Below are 23,264 nucleotides of genomic sequence, written 5' to 3'. Positions count from 1 at the left end.
TTAATCACTGAATCGCCTAAGTATAGACTATAGATCCCATTGGTCAGCAAACACAATCTTTAAAGTTTAAGATTGAAGTAGTTTTACTTCTCTACAAAATTAGGCACAATATTAGGTATAGAACTTAAAATTTTTAAAGTTATTCGAACATTTATTATGTATAAGACCACCCAGGTGATAATTGAAAAAAAATATTAACCGACTTTTTTTAAACTCAGTTGAGTTATATTTTTATCCAAATTACTTAACGTTTATTTAATGTATTAGGTTGACTGCACCAAGGCCCTATATCATTTGTTCATTAAATTTCCCATATTTTGTGGCACAAATGCCTATTTCGAAACCTCTAGATTTATGTTTATGCCATCATCCACGAAATCGTCTACCAGTAAATAAAAAATTTATAATAGTCATACATAAGTGAACAATTAAGAAAAAGTTGTGGTATACATATTATTATTAGACCATGTTCAACGTATAATATAATATTATGAACTGAGGTAATAATAATAATAACAATTATTTTATACTTACACGGCGACTACTGCGGATAATGTACTCTGCTACCTCCAGTCACCACCTCCACGAGTGTATTATATTAGTATATAATATTATGTAGTCACCGTAAGTGCTGTGACCGTGACATACGGGGATGGTGGGATTACGAGTCGATCGTTAAGGGGGGGGGGGCGGACAAATAGGTTTGACGTTGATTCTGGAACGGCCCCATCGATCTTCGGTCCAGTCTCGATCTATTTTGACCGAGTTCATAGTGCGTATTATTATGACAACAATACGCCGTATAGGTATTATACGTCGTGATTGTAACAATAATATTATTATACCTACTGTTTATGCGGACGCGGCGGTCTTCTGTTGATGATAAATGATAATATGATATAAGTATTCGCCGGGCGTGCGACACTCGTAGATACACGCATATATTATTTGGTACGTATAAAATAAGTATACATTTACAGGGCTTTTACGAAAGACTTTTTGAGGGGAAAAGCCGTCGCTGCGCAGTATTGTTTATATTGTTGAACATTAATTAAGCCATTATTGATATACTGCTATTGGTTATTAAATTAAGTAATAAATTATGATTGTAAGTGTATAACATAACGAGTATTTTAGTTTATTTTTTTCAAGAACATTTTTATGACGTTTTAATAATATACGACCGACGAGCATGTTACGAGTATATTCGCGTAACGATGTCAGTGGCGGCGGTTGCGTTCGAGTTTTCGCCGCATCGACCGCGTCGAGTTAAAAATAATAATAATATAATGATTATTAAATAACCGCGCCGACTGAACTGCAAATATAATATCGTCTTTTGACTGGCCGGCCAGATCGGAGTCCGGAGTGGTGCCGTCGCGGTGTCCGTCCGCTGCAACGCGTTTCCGTCTATAATAAATAATTATATTATTATTTTTAAATACCGTAGAAAAACGCAAGAGGGACGCGCACCCTCGAGCCGGGGCACGCATGCTGTTGACTTGTCGTCGTTGTCGTCGTCATAACTTACAGGTATCTATATATTGTCATTTGCTATGCACTCATACACGTGAATTATCTGCGACGGCAAAGTCAAATGTAAATCGTCGAAGCTCGAATTGCTTAACTACTAGTTTATTATAACCGTAAATTAATGGGTGATTGAAGTTCAGAAAAAATGTGTAAACAACACAAAAACAAATTAAATTTCTATTTTATTTCATTATATTATTGGTCTTAGGTACTGAGTTTATACGTTATATATAGCCGAGAACAAATCATAAACTTTTATTGAGTTAATCTTTTTCCAATAGCATTTTAAACTTTTAGTTTTCGATCAACATTTTGAAGCAACTTTTAACTGAATGAATATATATATATTAACTATACTAACTATATCCTAACTTAGCTTAAACTTTAATAGGGAGTTCAAATAAAAAAACTTACAGAATATACTCAGCCTTGCGCAGTAGCATGTTTATACAATTTATTAAATACTAATTAGGTTTGGGTATAACCGATTCTGTCTATCACAATATATCACGTTGTGTATTTTTCCCGATTCTGTTTACCAGCTGTGCGATGATGACATTATTATTTTTGAGAAACGAATTTTAATAAGTATAGTAAATAGTTGTTAGGCACTAAATATTTGACTATTTTAGTAAAAGTAATTTTCAGTTGAAACTTCAACTTCAAATTTAATTTGTATAACCATTTGGAGTTATTTTATAAATTTATTATATAAATGCGATGAAAACTATTATTTCAATGTAAAGTTTAAGGTTAACTGTTTGTTGTATACAATACGGTATTGTTGTACCTATACAATATCATTACTTAATAAAATATGGAATTTGTATAAATCACATTAAATATTTTAATCGTACAATAATTAGGTATTTAACTTATAATCAGTTCGTAATTTATTTATGACAATAAATATGATAAACCATTTACTATTATAGTACTTATTTATTATTATACTATACTGACAGTTAAACGCTAAACAACAGTACATGCAGCTTAAATGGATTCTAAGGAAATGAAGTTATACAGCTACTTATAAGTCATGTTATGTATTTAGTGAATTTGAATTTTAAGCGTCTACTGCAGTCTAAGCAATTTATACACTTTTCAAATTCAAAACATTATTATAAGTTTAGAGAGTAAACAACTTCAGTCTCCACTAGTAAATGTTTTTTAAACGCGATAATACGTCATACTGGTTTCTAATTTAGTGCAATCCTACATTAAAAATACATTTACAAAAAATATTAAATTTCTTTAAACTCGTAAACTTAAATTAGTCTAAAAAAGAAAAAAATGTCTAATTACTTACTAAACATTTAAATATTTATTTAATCTAAAAGTTTTTGGCTTTTATAATATAAAATAATGGTCTTATTAAGAGTATAATATAAGTACCTATGTATTAAAAATATGTATATTAAAAACATGATTACATAATAAACGCACGTTTCTTAAAATAAATAAAAAAAAATAACTATTAGTTTTGAATAACAAATTTTCTGAATAATTTATTTTTACCTTTCCCTTTTAGTATACAATCTTAAAAACTGAATACTTAAATTATAATATGTATACATGTATAATATAATAATAATATATTTATTTTAACTTAAAATATTATTAAATTATACCTATGCGTATTATAATTTGTTCATAGGTACGTTCAGATTAAACCCACTCAGACGCCATAAAAAAAATTTGTTTAATATTTGCTTAAGTAGTTTAAAAATTATTTAAAATAGTTGCCATGTTACGTGCCTATACGATTGCTAGTTATAATAAGGCTTCTTTACAATATAGTTAATGCTATTTAAGCAGAATACTACTTTTTTATATAACAAAATATATTTTTTTTTATAAATTACAACAGTATAACTTTGGACCTATTTAACAAGTAGGTGTAATATTGCATGTATCAATACGTATTTTTTTACAAAAATAAAAAACTAATAAAAAAAATACATTTGAAATTTCGTTAAAATAATTATAATACGATATTACGATATGGTATATTGGCATACATCGTTATTTTATAAAATTAAGCTTGAATTAGAAAAAAAAATTATTTATGTGGAGATCCTATAGTGTGAAAAATTTATAAACGGTTTTCATTGAAATTATATTATATGGATATTAAATAGAGCAAGGTAGACAAATCTAATAATGCACGTTATTAAGTATGTTGAAAATAATAAACGTATCACGTTGAGTTTTTTTACTGTTAGTCCGGACTATCTAATGTTAGGGTTCTTTAGTGATAAACATTAAACAACACGCATCGGTCAAAAAAACAAAAATAGACACCAACGTAGCTGGCTTGCGTTCCGTTGACCTACACACATGGCTATTCTACTAAATGTGTAATTGATTCGTGTGTGTGTGTGTGTGTTCACGGATATAGTGACTATAATATATCTTAATTGTTTTTTGTTTCGTGGGAAACATAGTCAAATAAGCCTCGTTAAGTTACCTATTTTTTTTTCAATACGCCATCTAAAAGCACAACAGTTACAAATTAACTTTCATGTCAGCATACTCGTGAGCTATTGAATAGTTGAATTTCATACTTATGTGATATATATAAAAGTATAATAAATTACAGTTTGACAAGCATTTTATTATAAATACGCGTTATTATTCATTATTTTTTTTATACACTGTTAATTAATTACAATTGCGTAGTACATAATATATAAAATTCTAGATAGTTAAAAACTTATACATTACCTATAATAAGGTCAAATAAAATATGTATTAAAAATTCATAGTAATACCTAAATATTACTATAAATTGATAATACAAATAGTAATTTGTAAGGAAATAAATAATATGCTATGATCTGAACAAAACAGATAATAGTTTAACAAAGATGTTGGATTATTTTTATAGTAAACATTTTATACAGAACTTCTAATTTAAATATATTTTACTATATTGACAAATACTTCACTAGCTCATCTAACTTACTTATTCAATTATTTTATATAATTTTAAAGACCATTAAAAAAAAACCAAATGATTTTTTACTAGATAATTATTTATGTAAATGATGTATACTCGAATAATTCTGACTACCATCGAGTATAATATTATAATATGATATGTTTAAACTGTTGCCTAATTATTATTTTAAAGGAGTTATAATACCTATATTAATAAAGTAAAGTGATTTATTTTAGTGAAATGTACTTGAACTCACAAGAAACAGAAACTTACATTTAAATTATTAGCATGGATAATTTATTTGCCGTAAATTGTAAATATAATATTTTCAACAAGAACTGATCATATAAAAAATAATTCTTTTACAAAATAAGTATGCTATTCAAATTGTATGAAAAATAGTTAAAACTTATAATTTTACATTAAATAGAAAAAATAACTGAGTTTTATGAATGCTGTTTTTAATGGTTTTATTTCATAAAGTAGTTCAATTTCAAGTTTAATCTAGTGGTCTATTTTTTTTCTAAATCAGGTATTAATAAATAATAATATATCTATGGAATGCTTTTATTACTAACAAACATATTATTTATTACACATATATATTTAAAAAAAATTCAGTCCAATACCTAGCAGCCCAGCATAATAATAACCAATATAATAATTATATTTCACAGATATCTATAAAAATCTGAAACTTAAATTTTGTTTATATATTATTACTATACATGTATGGTTTATACACGTTCCTGACTTAACGTACATTAAATCGTAAGTACATATACTATACAATTTACATTTGAAATTATATTAGATAAATTAAAATTGAATTCTACCTTTAAAGGCTAAGTTTATGTAATTACAAACAATCTTGTATCTTTTAAAAGGTAAATTTATAAATTATAATCCAACTTGTAAATTATTATTATTATTATTAAATAATTATGGCATTTAAAATCAATTAAAAGTGATTAAGGAAAATATAAATATATAATAATAGCTGATAACTTGTTTTATTATATTTTATTTATATAATATAATATAATGTAATGGTTAATTGTATGATAAATGGATTATTAAAAAAATTATATTTTTGTGGGCGTTTATTGACTATTGTTTTTATAATTATTTAATTAATAGTTACTAGTACCTATTTTAAATTGAGTAAACATAAAGTGTAGAATTAAGATTTAAGTAACTAGCTATTAGGCACGTAGGTATCACAAGTCTATAATTATGTAATTTATTCTAAATTCGGTTTTCAACATTACTAGTTATCTCTTTCTTTCTATATTATGACTTTTAATACCTACTATAATAATAGTGAAATCCGTATTTGTTAGCAACAGCCAATAAATAAAATAAATTATAAATATAAATTAATTCAAGTTTAAGTATTGAAATTTATATTTTAAAATTAACTATATTTCGGTTTTAACGTAAATATGGTGAAGAACAGCGTGAGTTTTACTACTGTTGTATTTGCTGTGAAAGTGTGAACAATATATTATATAACATACAAAATATTATACATAAATTATACCGATAATAAATTATATTTAATATTTATTATATTATAATTATTCATGTTAAATTAAAGAATACAATTTTTGATGTAGTACGAATATGCACCTAGGTACTCAAAATTGTTAAATACATCAATAATTTGTTTAAATAAATTGTTGATTTATTGCGTGATTAAAATATTTTATATTCTTGATTTTCTTAAATAATTTCTTTATTCAAAATTGCATCGATAAAGTTCAATTGTGTATAAGACATACGATTACATTTTTTTGTTAAATTACTGAAACTATTGAGCACGATATTTTCCTATAATTATTTTCTCATGGAAGTAATGGTGAAAGTATTGTCAAATAAAATTATATATTGTACTAATATAAAAATATAATTTCATTATTTATATAAAATAATAATTATTTTTAGTGCTTAAATTGAAAAATATGGTGCACTGATATAGAACTAATGTTTCTTTTAAGTGTATAATGCTATTATATAATTAGTAAAATTTATTAGAACATGTTAAATTGCTGAAATATCATTAAAGTTCTGGGGGGCTGATAGGGTTCTCTCAGTACAGCGTGCATATTAGATAATCAGACTAATCGAACTTAAATTGCTTATGTTGTATTTTACAAATTAGTAAGTTACTTCATAAGTCATAACTGTTGTTCAATTATTGAATATTATTTTCAACTTCGCAAAATATAATAGCAAGATAATGTTAAGTATTATCGTTAGTAGGTATCTATTTTTTTTTATATAAACATACTTTAATATATGATTATTTTATTAATTATAATTAATTTAAATAAGGATTAAGTATGTAGATTCTACAAATTGATTCATGTTTTTATGTTATACTTAATTGTTTAATTATTATTATTTTTATATTATGTATATTTCTTATACCAGATATTAAACCATGTTAAAATAGTAAAAAATATATGTACCGTTGTAAATAATCGTAGATTTAAATATAAACTAACTTATTGGTTAGGAATGTCTTATTTTATTATTAATCAAAATATTATTATTATAATAGGTAGGTATATTAATGAACATCAAACGAGTTAAAATATTTCTACAATATTGTGAATAATGATTTAAAATATAGAGATAAAAACATATTCAATAGAATTTAAAAATTATTTTTAAAATATGATTGCATAAAAGTTCACAATTTTAATAAAAATGTTCATCAATATCAAGGTATTTAAATTTTCGTTAGTAATTGAATTTTAACTTATAAAACTGATGAACACTTTCAATTTAAAATAAAAAAATATTTAAAATTTTATTTTTATTCTATTATTTGACATACCTTTTTAACACGTTTAGATAAATGATTATTTTACATAGTTAACTAATATAATGAAATAATATTATGTAAGTTAAGTTTTAAGTGTTTGTAAATAGAAAATCATATAAATTTATATTAACCAAATCGCTTATTTCAGACATAGAATTAAAATTGTATAGTATACATATTTTTTTAATAAATAAAACATATCTTTTGATTCATACCGTCGTGTGAACTGTGTAAACTGTCAACAAAATCTACATAATACTGACACTAAACCATATTAATTGACCCTGTGGCCTGCACTTGGCATGTACCCGATCGGATAAAGTTAGCAGCACCGTAAACCGCTACAATAACATTAAATGCTTTTTTTTCGTCCCTTTGCCTCGCCAACTACGTATATAGATGGAAAAAAAACCTGTATGACGAAAAAATATAGACATAATGCCCTTCCCTACATTCTCTCTCCGTCGTCAATGAAAAATGTTGACTTACATTTAAGTCTCGATCACACACAACATTATATTATTATATTATACGAATATATATAATAATATATTATATTATTATGTTATTGTACATATTACTATATATATATATATATATATATATATAATGTATATGTTACGCCAGGAAAAGTATCTATATAATAGTGTGTATTACGTGTATGGTCAGCTATGCACGCCGACGTGGGAGGGCCGCGCGGTCGATGACAAAAATGAAATGTTATCGGGAGGGCTCACGATTTTTAAAACCTCAAAAGAATGTTAATACTCCGAAACGTTTATGGTCCGGTGCAATATTTTTTTATTTCTACCGCGGTGTCCATAAAAAACACACACACACACACACGCGCGCGAACGCGCGCGCGCTGCACCGGTGTGTAAGCCGGTGCACGGCGGGACAGTGTGAAAGAGAGGACGGAACGTAATAATGTATAATGACTGTTTTATTTCGAACGCGCGGAAGAGACATTAACGCGTCTTGTCTATATATCGCCGCACCGCACGCTGGTTAACCCTCTCTGAACTGCTCCGGTCCATCGCACAGTCAATTTAACGCAATGAATACGATGACCGTCTTATAATAATAATAATAATAATAATGATAATAATGATGACACCGGTCTGTCGTACCTATACCCATATAATGCATATATATATATATATATATTATAGTTATAGTTCTCGTCAGTCTCAACGGGTGTTGTTTTCTGCTGCCGCTATCGATAGTTAATATTATGTCCTTGTGGCGCGCGCCACCGACGAAGCCGATTACCGTTCATCTATAGCCGTCGTAAAATACGACCAATTTAACAAATTTACACACATATGTGCGTAGTATTTTTTTTTTTTTTTTTATTACCATTACGTTTTTAAACCTGTAAATAAATGCGACGAATTTGTGCCGGTGGTCGTTATTAGCGGTAATTTTCCTTGACAAAATAATGGGACTGCTTTTGCGATTAAGTCTTTTTGGTTTTATTATGGGATTTACTATACGTAACATTCGAACGTGTATATACATATTTGATTGTTTTTATGTCGAGATGTCGATAAATTACACGTTTTGTAGAATGTTTGCAAGTTAACGTGGTACATGGTCACATGGCTACATATAGAGTCTTATCAATTTTATTGCTTGAAAGGAACAACGATTTAAATTGCTCATTAGATTGATTATTACAGTTTTCAGCAACCTTATGAATATTACTTATTTTTAAATCGTTATTGTAAAAATAACTGCTTATATATTTACGTATAACAATTATTAATATACATTAAAATTGTATACATTTTTGATTTTAATGAACTTAATACGATCATCAGTTTGGAAAACTGTTGCAAACTGTTATAAAACCAGAAAAAGAAAATTGGTTTTATTTTTTAAGTTGTCAGATTATAACTATATTAGTAATATATTATACATTTTTGAATTTTTCTTTGAATTATTATCATGCCCAAAAAACATCCAATCATCGGCATGTTAAACAATAATTTAAAGCTTAAATATTTACTTGTTTTAAATTAAAATATATTATTACGGTTCCAAGTGCATCTTGCAAACAATCTCTCGCAATGGTCTATCGATATTTTATTTTACTTTGAATTCTTAACCGCCCGAAGGTTTTCGTGCATTTGATTTTTTTTTCATTCGAACAGTCGATGAAACGTGTATTCTTCACGGTTCACTAATCATTTTTAAATTACATACACAAAGCGCGGGACGGTATGTACTCAGTTGGCTACCCATAAGCGAGTGAGACACTAAATCTCAAAAAAAAAAAAAGAAGTAGGTAAGAATAATAATATTATTGGTTCACCAAACCTACTGTTTCAAAATCCTTGAATTTCCGGTTAAAGACCTGAGGATTTCTGGTTCAATAGACCCCAGTCTTTCTAGTGATGGACTGTCAAAAATTACGATTTAAATCTCGTACAAATTTACAATAGGTTCATATTATGCATAAAATATTATTATTATAGCTGTATCGTGTAATAATGTTATAGGCACGATAATAGCAGGATGTGGCCATACATACGGAAAACAGAGAGCGTTGCAGAGCTTAAGATGAAATTCACCGGTAACCAAAATGTCAAGAACGGCATTGGGGTTTCGGATAAACCAACCAGGATACCGCAGACGAGCACAAGTATTACGGTAACAAAAAATGGTGTGAAGCAGAAAATTCCGGTTGTTAACTCCAAAAAAGTAAGTATCTATACTATTTATAATTTAAATTTTTAAGTTATAAGGTAATATTTTATTATATTTGCAATCAATTATTATGCAATAATAATATAAATATATTATACTACTATTATAGATATCAAATCTATAAAATAATTAATAATAAAATTGAGGATAACTTGGAAATTTTAATATTAAAAATGTAGGTAACAATAATAATGATTTTTAAATTATATTATGTTATATTTTTTTCTCATGAAAGATAAATAAAAAAATTTTAAACCATACAATATTTTGTGAAAGAAAACTTTATTAAACATAGATTTGGTATATGATTTTTAAATAATCTGTGATCATATCTAGAAAATTAAGGAAACCTATGGGCTATAATACTTATTTATGATTTGTAAGAAATTCCTTAATGATAGTTTTAGTTTGTATTACGATATTTGATCATATTATGAGCAAATATTTTTTTCATAATGTTGTATAATTACTAATTAAGTTATAATCTATAACAAAGATATTTGTAAAATTCTTAATTATATTATAATCTTCTCACAATTGAGTTAATAGTAATAATAATAATAATGAATATAAAAAAAACACTATTATGTTATAAAATCATTGGATTTAAAAAAAATATAATAATCTACAAGTATAATTTGAATAAGTTTCGTTTCTATTGATAAATATGTTTTCAAATGTTGCTATAAATTACATCTATTGCAAGATTAATTTCTAATTCAAATTTCTAGTTCTTTCATAGACATCTCCACATCGGTTCTATACTCATATTTTCGTTCTAACAAAGATAGTCAGGGATATAATACAGTATCAATTTTATTGGCATTAAAAATATTTTATAATATTTGATCACGAAAAACAAGAGGCGCACTAGCGGCCATCGACCGGTTGTAACACAGTGACCGGTTCTATCTGGTTTTAATGGTACATACACATACAGATCCAAGACAAGATACGCAATACATAATATATATGTATAGACGTATAGTGTATACGCATATGAACGTATTCGTGTTATTCCGTTTACTTCCGGTTCCAATTCCCATTTCGTTAGTAAAAGACAAAAAAGCAAAATACAAGATTCTGAATGCTAAGCACAATGTATACGGAATATATTACAGTTTAATATCGCGATATATTCTACATTTAAAATGTATATTCATTTAAATATGTTAACCACATTGTCAAACTTATCAAAAAAATAATAATTTAGACATCATGGTAATGCGCGACCCATGTATCATTGTTACTGTGACTATTATTGTTCACAAAATGCAATATATTACATTATACTAAATTCCAACTAGGAGGTAATAAATCAATTGCTTTATTTAGAAAAAAAATTAAAATAGTGGTGATTTCTTTACCACTATTTTGATTACCGATGTTTAGTGGTCCAGTGAATGCATATGACAATATAGTATAATGCACCATAGACAAGAGATACTAATGTTTTAAATCATATTCGTGTCTCTATACTCTTGTAAATGAATTATGAATAGTCGTATAGTTTGTACTTCTGTATGCATATTTCAATAAATCATTTCAAAATTGAATAAAATATAGATTAGAGTATACAGCAATGTATCTAAAACACGATTTTAGTATTTTTACAAATTTGATTATTCTTTTTTATTATTATTATTATTATTAAGATGTATAGTATTTTATAGATAGACTTAAAAATTGCATTCTAATGTTATAACTTTTATTGCAAGATACTATGATTTACTTATTTTTATTATAGTATAGAATTCCTTTTATGTATCGATTCGTATTATAATACGAGTATTATAAATAAGTACCTAGTGAAAAGTATTTAAAATTATTTATTTTTTGGTAATTTATGTAATACTAAATATCACGGTTTATTTTATGTTCTTGTAATATCTTGATGTACTCATATAATTTAAGATATTTAATGTTGGAGATATAATATATATAGTGAATAATCAGTATAAGTGAATTAAATTATCATTAAGTACCCAAGTATAATACAAGTTATTTATTGATATTATCATAAGTATAATATTATGTATTGTAAAAAAAATTAGAATACATTTAAAAAATATATTAAAACGGATTATGTACACTTTCTAAAAATCACATTTCAAACAATGTATAGTCCCTAGTCCCTGAATTTATAATAACAGGTTTTGACAACTGACGAAAGTAACAGAGTTGAGTTCCATCAAACTGACCTCCCTTGGCGATCAATAATCTTCAACTGTTTTTTATTTATTTATCTGTGCTGAATCTTCTGAAAAATTGGTGCCTTGACTATACTGTATTAGTGTATTATGTAAATTATAACCATTAAGACGTCGGTAATGTACTTTCGTACCGTGTGAACCAAGTGTAAGCTGTCGTCAATCAGTCCGTACAAGTGCGGTCCCTGGTTACATTGACGTGTATTGGTTTACTCTGTAAGAGTTTCGATAACCGGTATTTGCTCTGTTTCCAAAAGTAATTGTAGAATGATCGCCTATTTTTTATACTTTATATGCAAATGTTGTCATGTTGATAGGTATTTGGTAATTTGTTACATTATTCCAAGTATGAAGAAAACAAAAATTTTACCTAACACGAAAAATTAAATCGTAGTTTTAACAATATTTCAAATCGTCTATGTATATTATTATTATATGTAACTGGTTTTGAATTAGAATTCGTATTAAGACATTAATGACGCGTTTTTCTATAAAATGTTTAAAATACAGTAGTTAATTTTTTTTTCTTATATATAATTTAATCTTAGATTCTGAGCAAAGTGTTGAATGTATTGATTATACAATGATGTGTGTTTTTGTACATTACCTACATATAATCATATATATATATATATATTTGTAATTGTCATTACCGTTATAAACAGTAAAATGGTTCAATCATTAAATTTGATGGTAGTTAGGTTTTTGGTATCAAATTAGATAGTTGGTACTTAACTATTATGAAATATCAAAAGCATCAAAAAAATGACCAGTAACTTTTCAAAATAATAGGTACATACATAAATAAATTAAAATAATTCAAAAATAACTGTAGATTTGAAAAATTCTAAAAATATTCACATTAAAGTTGTGTAGACGTAATAAAATTTTAAAATTATTTTGGTTCTTTCAGTGAAATTTAGAGACATTTTAAATTTTCGATTTCTGTTTTTTTAGTTTTCTTTTGTTTTGTGTATGATAAAAAGTTTTTTTATGAATTTAACTAATACATTTAGGTAAATGCTAAATCGACTTTTTATTAATATTTTAAGCTAAAATCGTGAAAATTGCAAATTATTTTATAGTTAAATTAATTTTAACTGTAACTGAATATAATATAATGTTCCACACCCACATCAGTCTTAGAGTATTTTAAAAATATCGATGATTTTATGAATGATTCATCATTGTATTCAAATTTAACACATCCTCTACTGTGACCTACTCAATGATGAGACACACAAGAAACGCTACTAGGTATATACAACAGATTCACTTTCCAAGTTTTAAATATATTTTTAACTAATTAGTTAATGTTATTTACTTTATTTATAATCTAATATGGAAATCTTTATATCTTAAATGTTGATGGTAGTTTCTTATATTAAAATAGTTATGTAATATTATGTTCGATATGAATTCAAGTCACATCCAAAATATATAAAAATTAATATTCATACAGACAAAAAGTTACTGGAACAACGTTATAACAGTTTTGTTTGTTAGGATAGGTGAGTTAACCACTATAAACGCAATTAATAAACGGAGCATGCTAAAACAACGGTATCTAAGGAACACACTTGAAATTTGTTAACCTACCGGCACATGGTTTCGGTCATAACACTTACGCAAAATTACATACCGTTAAACGTGCACACAACAATGTTATTGCTTTTATTTTTTAATTCATAATTTGTTTTATATATATCTAAATATACAACTTCCAGAATTACAATGGCAATTTATGCACATAACGATAACGGCGCCGCGTGTATATACATTGAATATCCTATTCAATTGTTATGTTTAGTATGTAGTACATGTTATGGGGGGTATATAAATGATATAATTAGAATCTTAATTTACATGGGAAACGAACAAAGTTCATTTTTTCTTTGGGTCCGTCCCATAAATCTGAGATCTTACAGTAACATACCGAAAATAATGGAATCCACATAGGTATAACTAATTTTAAGACGTTTCGTTGGTGGTCCACTATACGCGTGCATAATAATATGTAGGCCTGTTCTGATTATAGCCCACGGGATGGAACAATAATAATCAACCATTGATACAAACATTTGTGATCTGTTCGCTATTCAACATTTAAAATATTGTTCATCTAAAAGAAAAGAAATGTTATAATTATTTTCTACACCTACTACTCAGCCGCGGGATTCTTCGATTCAGTTATTCTAAGCCAAGTTTTTTCACTAGGATTTGTTTAGTTATAAGAAACAATGTTGGATATTACTAAGATGATACTATGTTTATCCCTGTAAATTTATTATGTTTTTGTAGTATACTTAGAAGTTATGCCTATTTAATATTAAACTATAAACTTCTACTTCATAATCGTAAAAAATAAAGTTTAGATAATTTGTACAAATAGTTACATTGAAAACTATTTGAAGATATTTACCGTTGAATATAAAGAAATAGTTAAATATATCAACTATTGTAAAAAACTGATTTTTTAAATTACAAAACCAATTTATATTACGATATTTATTTAATTTTAGTAATATATTAAAATGCGGAGTTAGAACTTTTGTATTAAATTTTAAATCATATCATCGACCATATAATAAGGATAATGCCTATACTGTATAATATGATTTATAGTTCTAATTAGTTAGATAATCCACATAATATAATATCACAATAATTAGAAATTTTCTTTATTATTAATTTAATAAACTTGAATAAATTCACGAGTTCCTCTTCAACTGTAAATTTAAAATCAAGCTTAGAATAATATAGTTGTATAATATTTAATATTTTAAATAAAAAATAAATAAAAAATTAGAGTTATTAATTTATTTATATATATGCATCATTAGATTACCATAACGATTTTTTTATTTGGCTTAAAGTCTATAACTTAAATAAATAAATTGTTAAGACAACATGGTCAGTGCATTAAACAAGAGAAAAGTAGATTTAACTGTTTGTTTATTTTTCTCTCTATTTTTATTCTCTCATCTAAACCCTAAGGAAATAGGAAACGTTAACATTCATATACGCTTACATGCGAAAACGATCGACTCACGAACAATATGCTGCATGTAAACGAGTGGGTATCGTGTGTATGAATCTTGTTTAACAGTAACTCAGCCGTCGTAAGTACAAAACAGCAGCGCGACGGGCCATAATATTGAAAATTAAATATCTTGTTGAATTTTTTTATTACATACTTATGTACAAAAAATATGTTGCCCGTATGCAATTTAAAAAAACCTAAATGATTTAGTATGGAAATTCCAAAAATAATAGTAGATAATCATATTGTAACTTGCTTTCTGCGAGCAAATAAAAAATGTATAATATATAATGTTTAGTTAAAAATGTAACGTGTTAGTCAAATACTGTATTGTGTATTAAGTTTAAATAACATTTTAAGTACGTTGACCTTTTTTTCAATTATTAAGATTTATTAAAAAAAATTTAAATTACGAGAACTGAAATATAGTATCGAAAACCCAGCTATAATATTATATACTTAAAGTCCTTTAATTTATAATCTTGAATGTAAAATACAATAAAGTTGTTTACATGTTTATTGCCATTATTACACTAAATTTATGTTTAAAATATCAAAATTTTCGAGGTTAACTTATCGAATGAACTCTATTATTTCTATATTTATTTAAGGTTTGAAAAATAATGCGTTTATTATACTTACTAATTGTCTTGTATTATAAATTATGCTAGATAGTATTACACCAATTGCAATATAAAAAATAAGAATATATTGTTTTTTTTAATATAATAATCATTGTCATCTTTTAAAAAAAGTTAATTTTAGTTAGGTACTCATCAATACATCCATTTTGTATACATATCGAATCAATAATTTTACTTAGATATATTTATTATCAATATCAATTATTCTTCGTTATTATTTACAATCATTAATTAATTCGACTAATATTCCAAAATTCTGAATATGATATTATTAAATAATTTTAAATATAAGTATTAAGTATATATATATTTTTTTTTCTATATAAAACGTAATTTTATTTTATAAAATAGAATTTCTGAAATTTAACTACAATTTATTTCTAATTCTTAATATTTATGATGTATTATTATTTAGGTACATTTGAGTACGATAAAGTCCTTACACCATATAAATGATATCCATTCATTAAGTTAACAATTTCTTTTAAAACAACTAAATAAACTGTGTACGATAACATTTCACTTCTGATATCGTTTTTCTAACATTATATTATATTTAAATACTAACACCATTTTTATATTCTAAATTTTCATGAATAACTTACATATTATTTATAGCTATATAGTATATATTTTAATAGCTATGTGAAAGTTTAGATTGTTTAGAATAGAGAGTTTAGCATAAAAACAATCCTTTAACATCGTTGATCTAAATTGAAAATGTAATAAAAATGCATAGTGTTAGCCGTTAGGTATTGGATTTAGTATTAGTATGATATATTATTCGTTCGTTAAGCTGCCAGATAGTTAGTGTCTGTTCTGTTCTTTAGTATTTACTATAATATGTAATACAATTTTCTGGCAGGTTTAATGTCAATGACTATCGACTAACACTTTTAATTTAATGATATTATAAAAAGTCGGAAAATTAATCGTTAAGTGTATAATGACTATAATGTATATACATAGTTTTGTGGTGGAATTGTTTTCAATATGTCTATTGTTATAATATATTTTTTTATTATTTTCAAATCAATTACAATATTTCAATATCGCAATTTCGTCTTCATTTTTTATGATTTATAATGATTGAAAATATATTAAAAATCAATAGAGCAGGACGGAGAAACCACCGAAGGTTTTCATGTTTGACGATTTTTGTAGAGGATTGAGCTTCTGAAACATGTTATATTATAAAAATTTCAAACCATCTTAACAGTCAATAAGAAAGTAATAAATTACATAAATACATAACTAAAAAAAACCCCAAAAACAATACTCGATTGTAAAAACAACGTCTTAATCGCTTTGAGCTAAAAATTTACACAGTCATTTTGCTCAAGATGTTTAATACGTTATTGTATATTATCTACACCACGAAACATTTGTTGACTCCAAAAAGTAAAAATACTCAACAAAACCACAAATTGATGTCGTTGAACCACAATATATACACGCCATAATAATGGTCTGTAAATGGAAGAATCTGTATGCTCGGTGTACAGAGCTGTGTCAATTTCCTTTCTTTTCGCCGCCGCCATATATCCAATGTGTATGTAGACGTCTGCACTGGGGTTATGATGGAGAACGATAGTCGGAGCAACAGGTGCTTTGCTAGTGCACTCAGTTCGGTCTCACGTTCCAACGGTGAAACGTGTTTTGATTGTTGCGTCTGTGCGCGTGTTCGGGAATAATGCCGGTGCCGTCGTTATCGGTCGAGTGTCGTCCACAAGGCTTGTTATATATTTATTATTATTATTAATTTCTCATTGATACACCTACACCTTCCGATGGATCTTATAAACACGCCACTCCATCTTGACGCTGCCATGCAGGTAAACAGATATTTTGAAATTTTTCTTGACGTGCACTCCGATATAGACTTGAACGCGTGCACTGCAGTTATTTACCCTATTTAGTATTTTAGATGACAGATTTCGTTTTAAGGTTTGTTAATTCCGTTGCTTCATGTATTAAAGTTCAATATTTTTTTCCCAAAAAAATATCAATAAAATATGTATTTAGAGTTAACTGTATAATCCAACATCCTAACAAAATATTAACCATTTTTGTTGAAATTCCAATGGTTATACTTAATAAAAAATAAAACATTTGATAATATTTTAAAACAAGTTGTAACGGTATAATCAATTTAATTATTACAAACTATTAAAGTTATCTTCATTTGATTAATGTTATAAAAAAATGTATTTATTTTTACAATCATACTGATATTTGTTTATAATATACTGTATTTACTTACATCACTTGCACTGTATACACACATTTCTCATATCTAAAATAGGTTTAATTTACAATCAACTCATTTTTATATGTTGTTAATAAAATTATTATTTAATATTTCGTTGTTAATATTTTATTAGTGCATACATTAAAATTTTAAATAGCTATAGTTTTAACTAAATATTTTTTACGAGTTGCAAAAATTAATGTCTAAAAGATAATAACGAATAATTATTTATTTTTTATACAAAAATATTATAAATAAAAACTATGGAGTGCCTAATTAAATCAAATGTATCTGTAATGTTGATTTAATTTTGAATACTTAAATTTTTAGATAATTAAAGACTTCAATAATTTAAAATTATGAATGATTAATGATATTACTATTATATTATTAGACATTAGTTATAAATTTATAAGTGTTATTTTTTTAACAAAACATTATGTATCTGATATTTTTATATTTTATATTTAAAAATAATTTTAAAATGTATATACTAAAGAACAATTAAGTGTGATTTATACATTCATTATGCGTAACTGATAGTTGCATAGGTACTAAAATACCTCTAGTAAAAAAGTTAAAACATTTTATAATATATATATTTTTTTATTATAAAATAAGTGGGTAATTAATAAAATGAAACTGTATTTTTAACCATTATTTCTAATTATACGAGTTGATCATGTTATTTTATTTTTATCAAATAATGATAATGAAGGTTTAGTGAATTTATATTTGAATTTTACAGCCAGTATCTCTCACGACTTTTATTAATTGGAAAATGCAACAAATAAAAGTAGATACCTACCTACGAGTTGTAACATATTATACAATACACTTTTTACTTGTTGCCTGATTACCATAGTAGTTTGTGTAATGTGTTACTTATCTTAATACAAATATAATTGATAATTATTATTTTTATTTACATTTAAATAGCTATGGTTTAATTTTCAATAAAAATCGTACTTCTACTCAATTAAAGACAACAGTTAAATGTTTAAAAACAAAATATTTAAAATTTAAAATTTAAAATAAAGTTAATATTTAAACTATATAATATTTTTATTTAACTTTAATTATCTTATAATAATTATAAATATCATTTAAAATCTCTATTAATTAACAAAAATTTAAATTTAAAATTAAAATACATAATTTATTTTTACAAATTTTGTAAATGACATTGATTTTGAACTATCATAATAATAGTTATATTTTAGTAAAATTATTTACTAAATAGGTATGATATTTTATAGTCTTATTGAAAACATAATTTTACCATGATGGATTATAAGTGTACATTTCTTTCGAAATAAAACATTTATTTTATAAATAATTTAGTCTGGAATAGATAACATTGGCATCTCTTATACGTTATTGGTAAGTTATATTATAACGTAAAAAACTTATCGGCCTCGACCTATAGTGTCGTATAAATCGGCCTAAGTCACCACACATAAAGCCCTCAGGAATCATGGCGATTGACCACAAATCGATATTGGCCTTAACCTCCTGTACATTCACCTCTGATCTAACCAATTGTGATTTTCGGTCACGAATTCAATTTTAATTCGTTCCTTTTAAATCGTTCATTACGTACGACGATGGAAGACGATTTCAAGTTAAGCTTGCGAATAATAATTTTAAATTTGATACCGTACTAGACAATGGTTTTCCAAATAGGGTTTGTAGGGGAAACTCAAATTCATTAATGTGCATACACTTATCTAAAGCTTGAGAAATATTGTTTGAAATAATCCATGTATGAAATTCAATTATAAGGACAAATATAAAATCTTTAATAGTACGTGTGTTTTTATACAAGCTAATAGCGAAGAACAATCTTTGTTTAAGCAGCATTTTTAGTTTTTATTATATTTTTTGGTCTATACAAAATTATAGGTAAGTACTTTGAACTAATAGTTATTAAATAAAAAAATAAATATTAAGTGTCTACAATTGAATTGAATGTGATAATAATACATTTTAACATATTGTCATAATTAATTGTTATTATATTTATATATACATATTACATATATATAAATTATTTACAAATTATATTAATCACTATAATATAATACAAATGATAAAATAATAATATTCATTATTCATAATAATATACAATTTAAATTGTTTTGTAGTATTTTTTTTTTAATTTATACGAAAGATATTGCTGTATTAATGTATACAATTTACAAAGATTATATAGAAATATAAAAATAATAACAAATAGATGAAGCAAAATTGTATTATATCTTCAAAATTTTTTAATCTATTATTTTCGTAATTGTTTATTTTATTAATTATTATTACTATTAGGTTTGACTAATCACCCAAAAACATAAAAAGCAACTACATTTGTTACTGTTGAGCTAGGATTATCGGGCCATTTTTAAATTGGATTAAACTGCCATTTATAGACCAAGTTATTTGGCGTGTTATTCAATATATTACGATGAAAACTGTGTAGTCATGTATGTTTTTATTCTTCGCAAATTACAAGTTAAATTTTAAGACTAAGCTAACGGAAATGTAACTCTTCTATTACGATGATATTTTAATCAAAATAACATTTGTTTTACTTAAACGTGCGTTCTATAAATTTATATATTTTTTAATATTCTTATTTATTAATATGTTTATGTATAATATTATCAATATTATAATATTATACTAGGTACACATCGTTACACTATACGGTACAGTTTTTGACCGACTATTTTGCTTATACCTGTTGCCAATTATTAGATTACCTATACGTTTATAATATGATAATATACATTGTGTTTATGTATTTTTGTTTTCCGGAAATAGCGATTTATTGTTGTCGTAATAACCACTGCGCATGCATTTGACTGCAGTGATTTCATTCACTAAAATAATCGGGGGAAGATGTCGGTCATTTAATTATTATTCGGTGTTCCAAACGAACGGACTGGGAACTCGTTTTTTTTAGCGACTTCCTTTCCTACATGTTCCACATAATAAATTATTTACCTATCGTTCGAAATTTCATCAGCCGGTTTGAGATATTCTCTCGACGAGTAGCGGCGGCGGCGGCACAGCGTCTAAGAGGGAGGGGTGGAATGAGTAACCAGTCTTCCGATTTAGCCAATTGTTCTTTGACATTTAAGAACAATCTGGGACATCGGGTGCCCTTATAAGGTAAATGGGCCAATTGTCCAGTGGAAATTTGGGGCGCTCTTCCTGTATATACCTACCTATATAAATATATATATATCTACGGATCAATAGTTGATAGAGGCCATCGGTAGCTATAGAATACGTTTATTAATAATATATACAGCGCGCTGTGCATTATATATTAAATCGTTTGTCGTTGTTACGTAAACGATTTGAATAGTAAATAATAATTCCTCTCGTTACCTGTAAGGGGTAGGTGGATCCAGGGAAAAAGAAAGGAAAAATTGACAACCCAGTAACGGGAGATTCAGGTAACAGGTGGGTCAGTGGACCAAGCGGCTGGTTATAATAACTTGGGGCCCCCGTGCGGCGTGCAAGAGTAATATGTGATAAGTGGCACATCCTCCTCGTGTGAAACGACGTTTGGCTATCGCGGGAACGTGACCTCGGCATTTACAATTTTTCGTATGTTATATATCCGTATTGGCATTGTTTTCCCACCACGAGTGAAAATTTATTTTAAATTTCATATTTGAACACATCGTTGTTTAGTTCCGAATTATTTTTAAAACATTTTATTTTATATTCGTCAAGTGGGCGGGAAACATTAATAAAAATTGATATTATTATTATTATTTTTTCAATAAACATACTTTTAATTAACTCCATGATCATCATAATACTATAATCGTAAATGTCAATGTCTCCACAAAATAATATTTATTTTCGAGTTATGGCATAATATTATATACGTTATTAAAATAAAATAATTTAATGTGACATAATTATTTGAATAATTTACAGTGGATTATCGCAATAGATTATAAAACGTAATAATATGTGTATGTTTACGTTGTATGTATGTCCATAAATACAATAATACACTGACGCGTAACCTATATAAAAGTATACTATCAAACATAAATAAAAATTATTGCTTATTATACGGTAGTTATTTGCCTAATATATTTCCTTCAAACTCGTATTTTTTATGTTAACATTGTTAACTAAAAATTACTTAAGACAATGTGTTAAGAACAACCTCAAATTGAACTTAATTTAACTTAGTACAAAAATGTTAATCGGCACAATAATATAGCTCATAACTCTATTAATGTTTTTAATAATGTTTTATTAAAACGATTAGTGTGAATAATGAAATGTAAAATATTTTATTATAAATTGTGATACAGCCGTGTACTCAGTGTATATTTTGAAAAATATAAAATGTTTAAAAGTTGTAATATAATGTTAAATACAACATTGATTTTTTTTTAGTAAACAAACGAATTTTTAGTTGAATATTATTGATTTTTGATATGTCATTATGTTATTTTTAAAAATTATAACTCTTGACTAACTAATAATCTTTTGACATCTGATGGCATTAGAAAGTCGAATACGCAAGGGGAAAGCTCAGACTATGTGACATTATGAAATAATGAGAACTGTTAACATACCTGCGGCACTTCCTGTGCCCGAGGACAGTAAAACATGCTAAAACTATAAATAGTAACTGTTATGGATATAAAAGAACCCGATATCCGTAATGACGTGATATATTAACGTATTATGTAGTAGAAACAAAATGAAATATATCCTCGAAGCACAATTTTCGAATATTAAAATTTTTTATATCAATCTATCGCGATACAAGTCATAGTCTACAATATAATTATATCACGGTCCTCTATACAAACACAAATATTTAAATTAATGAGATAATCAAATTAAACGATTTCACTTTCAGCTTTGAGCGTAAATTACCTTTATAAGGCATCTTTTGTCGGTATATTTTTTTGGAAGGTATTTCATTTTCCGTGTACCTATTAGAAGTGATAATATTTCTAATCGATGCAAAATGTGAATATTGGTTATCTATATCTCATAACATATTGAGCAGTTGATGTGCCCACTTAACAGCATTGTGTTCTAAAATCAATT

General features: G+C 26.2%; 1 protein-coding gene across 4 annotated transcripts in view; it reads left to right on the top strand.

The window, feature by feature from the left end:
* Positions 1-930: 930 nt before the first annotated feature.
* The window catches only part of LOC132921403 (uncharacterized), a 46,751-nt gene continuing 24,417 nt past the window's right edge, over positions 931-23,264 (top strand). For 2 of the 4 annotated variants that reach the window (XM_060984433.1, XM_060984415.1), the window contains exons 1-2: positions 1,340-1,533; positions 9,815-10,016. In XM_060984433.1, the coding sequence (XP_060840416.1) occupies positions 9,831-10,016 (186 nt within the window). In that variant the 5' untranslated portion in view covers positions 1,340-1,533; positions 9,815-9,830. Of the gene's footprint in view, positions 952-1,339; positions 1,534-9,814; positions 10,017-17,530; positions 17,755-23,264 lie in introns of those variants that run through there. The other 2 variants (XM_060984425.1, XM_060984440.1) reach the window with 2 other exon arrangements.

The sequence above is a fragment of the Rhopalosiphum padi genome, chromosome 1 (assembly GCF_020882245.1).
Source record: "Rhopalosiphum padi isolate XX-2018 chromosome 1, ASM2088224v1, whole genome shotgun sequence".
Taxonomy (NCBI): Eukaryota; Metazoa; Arthropoda; class Insecta; order Hemiptera; family Aphididae; genus Rhopalosiphum; species Rhopalosiphum padi.
Note: the sequence above shows the minus strand (reverse complement) of the source record. Positions and strands in the feature narration are given on the sequence as shown.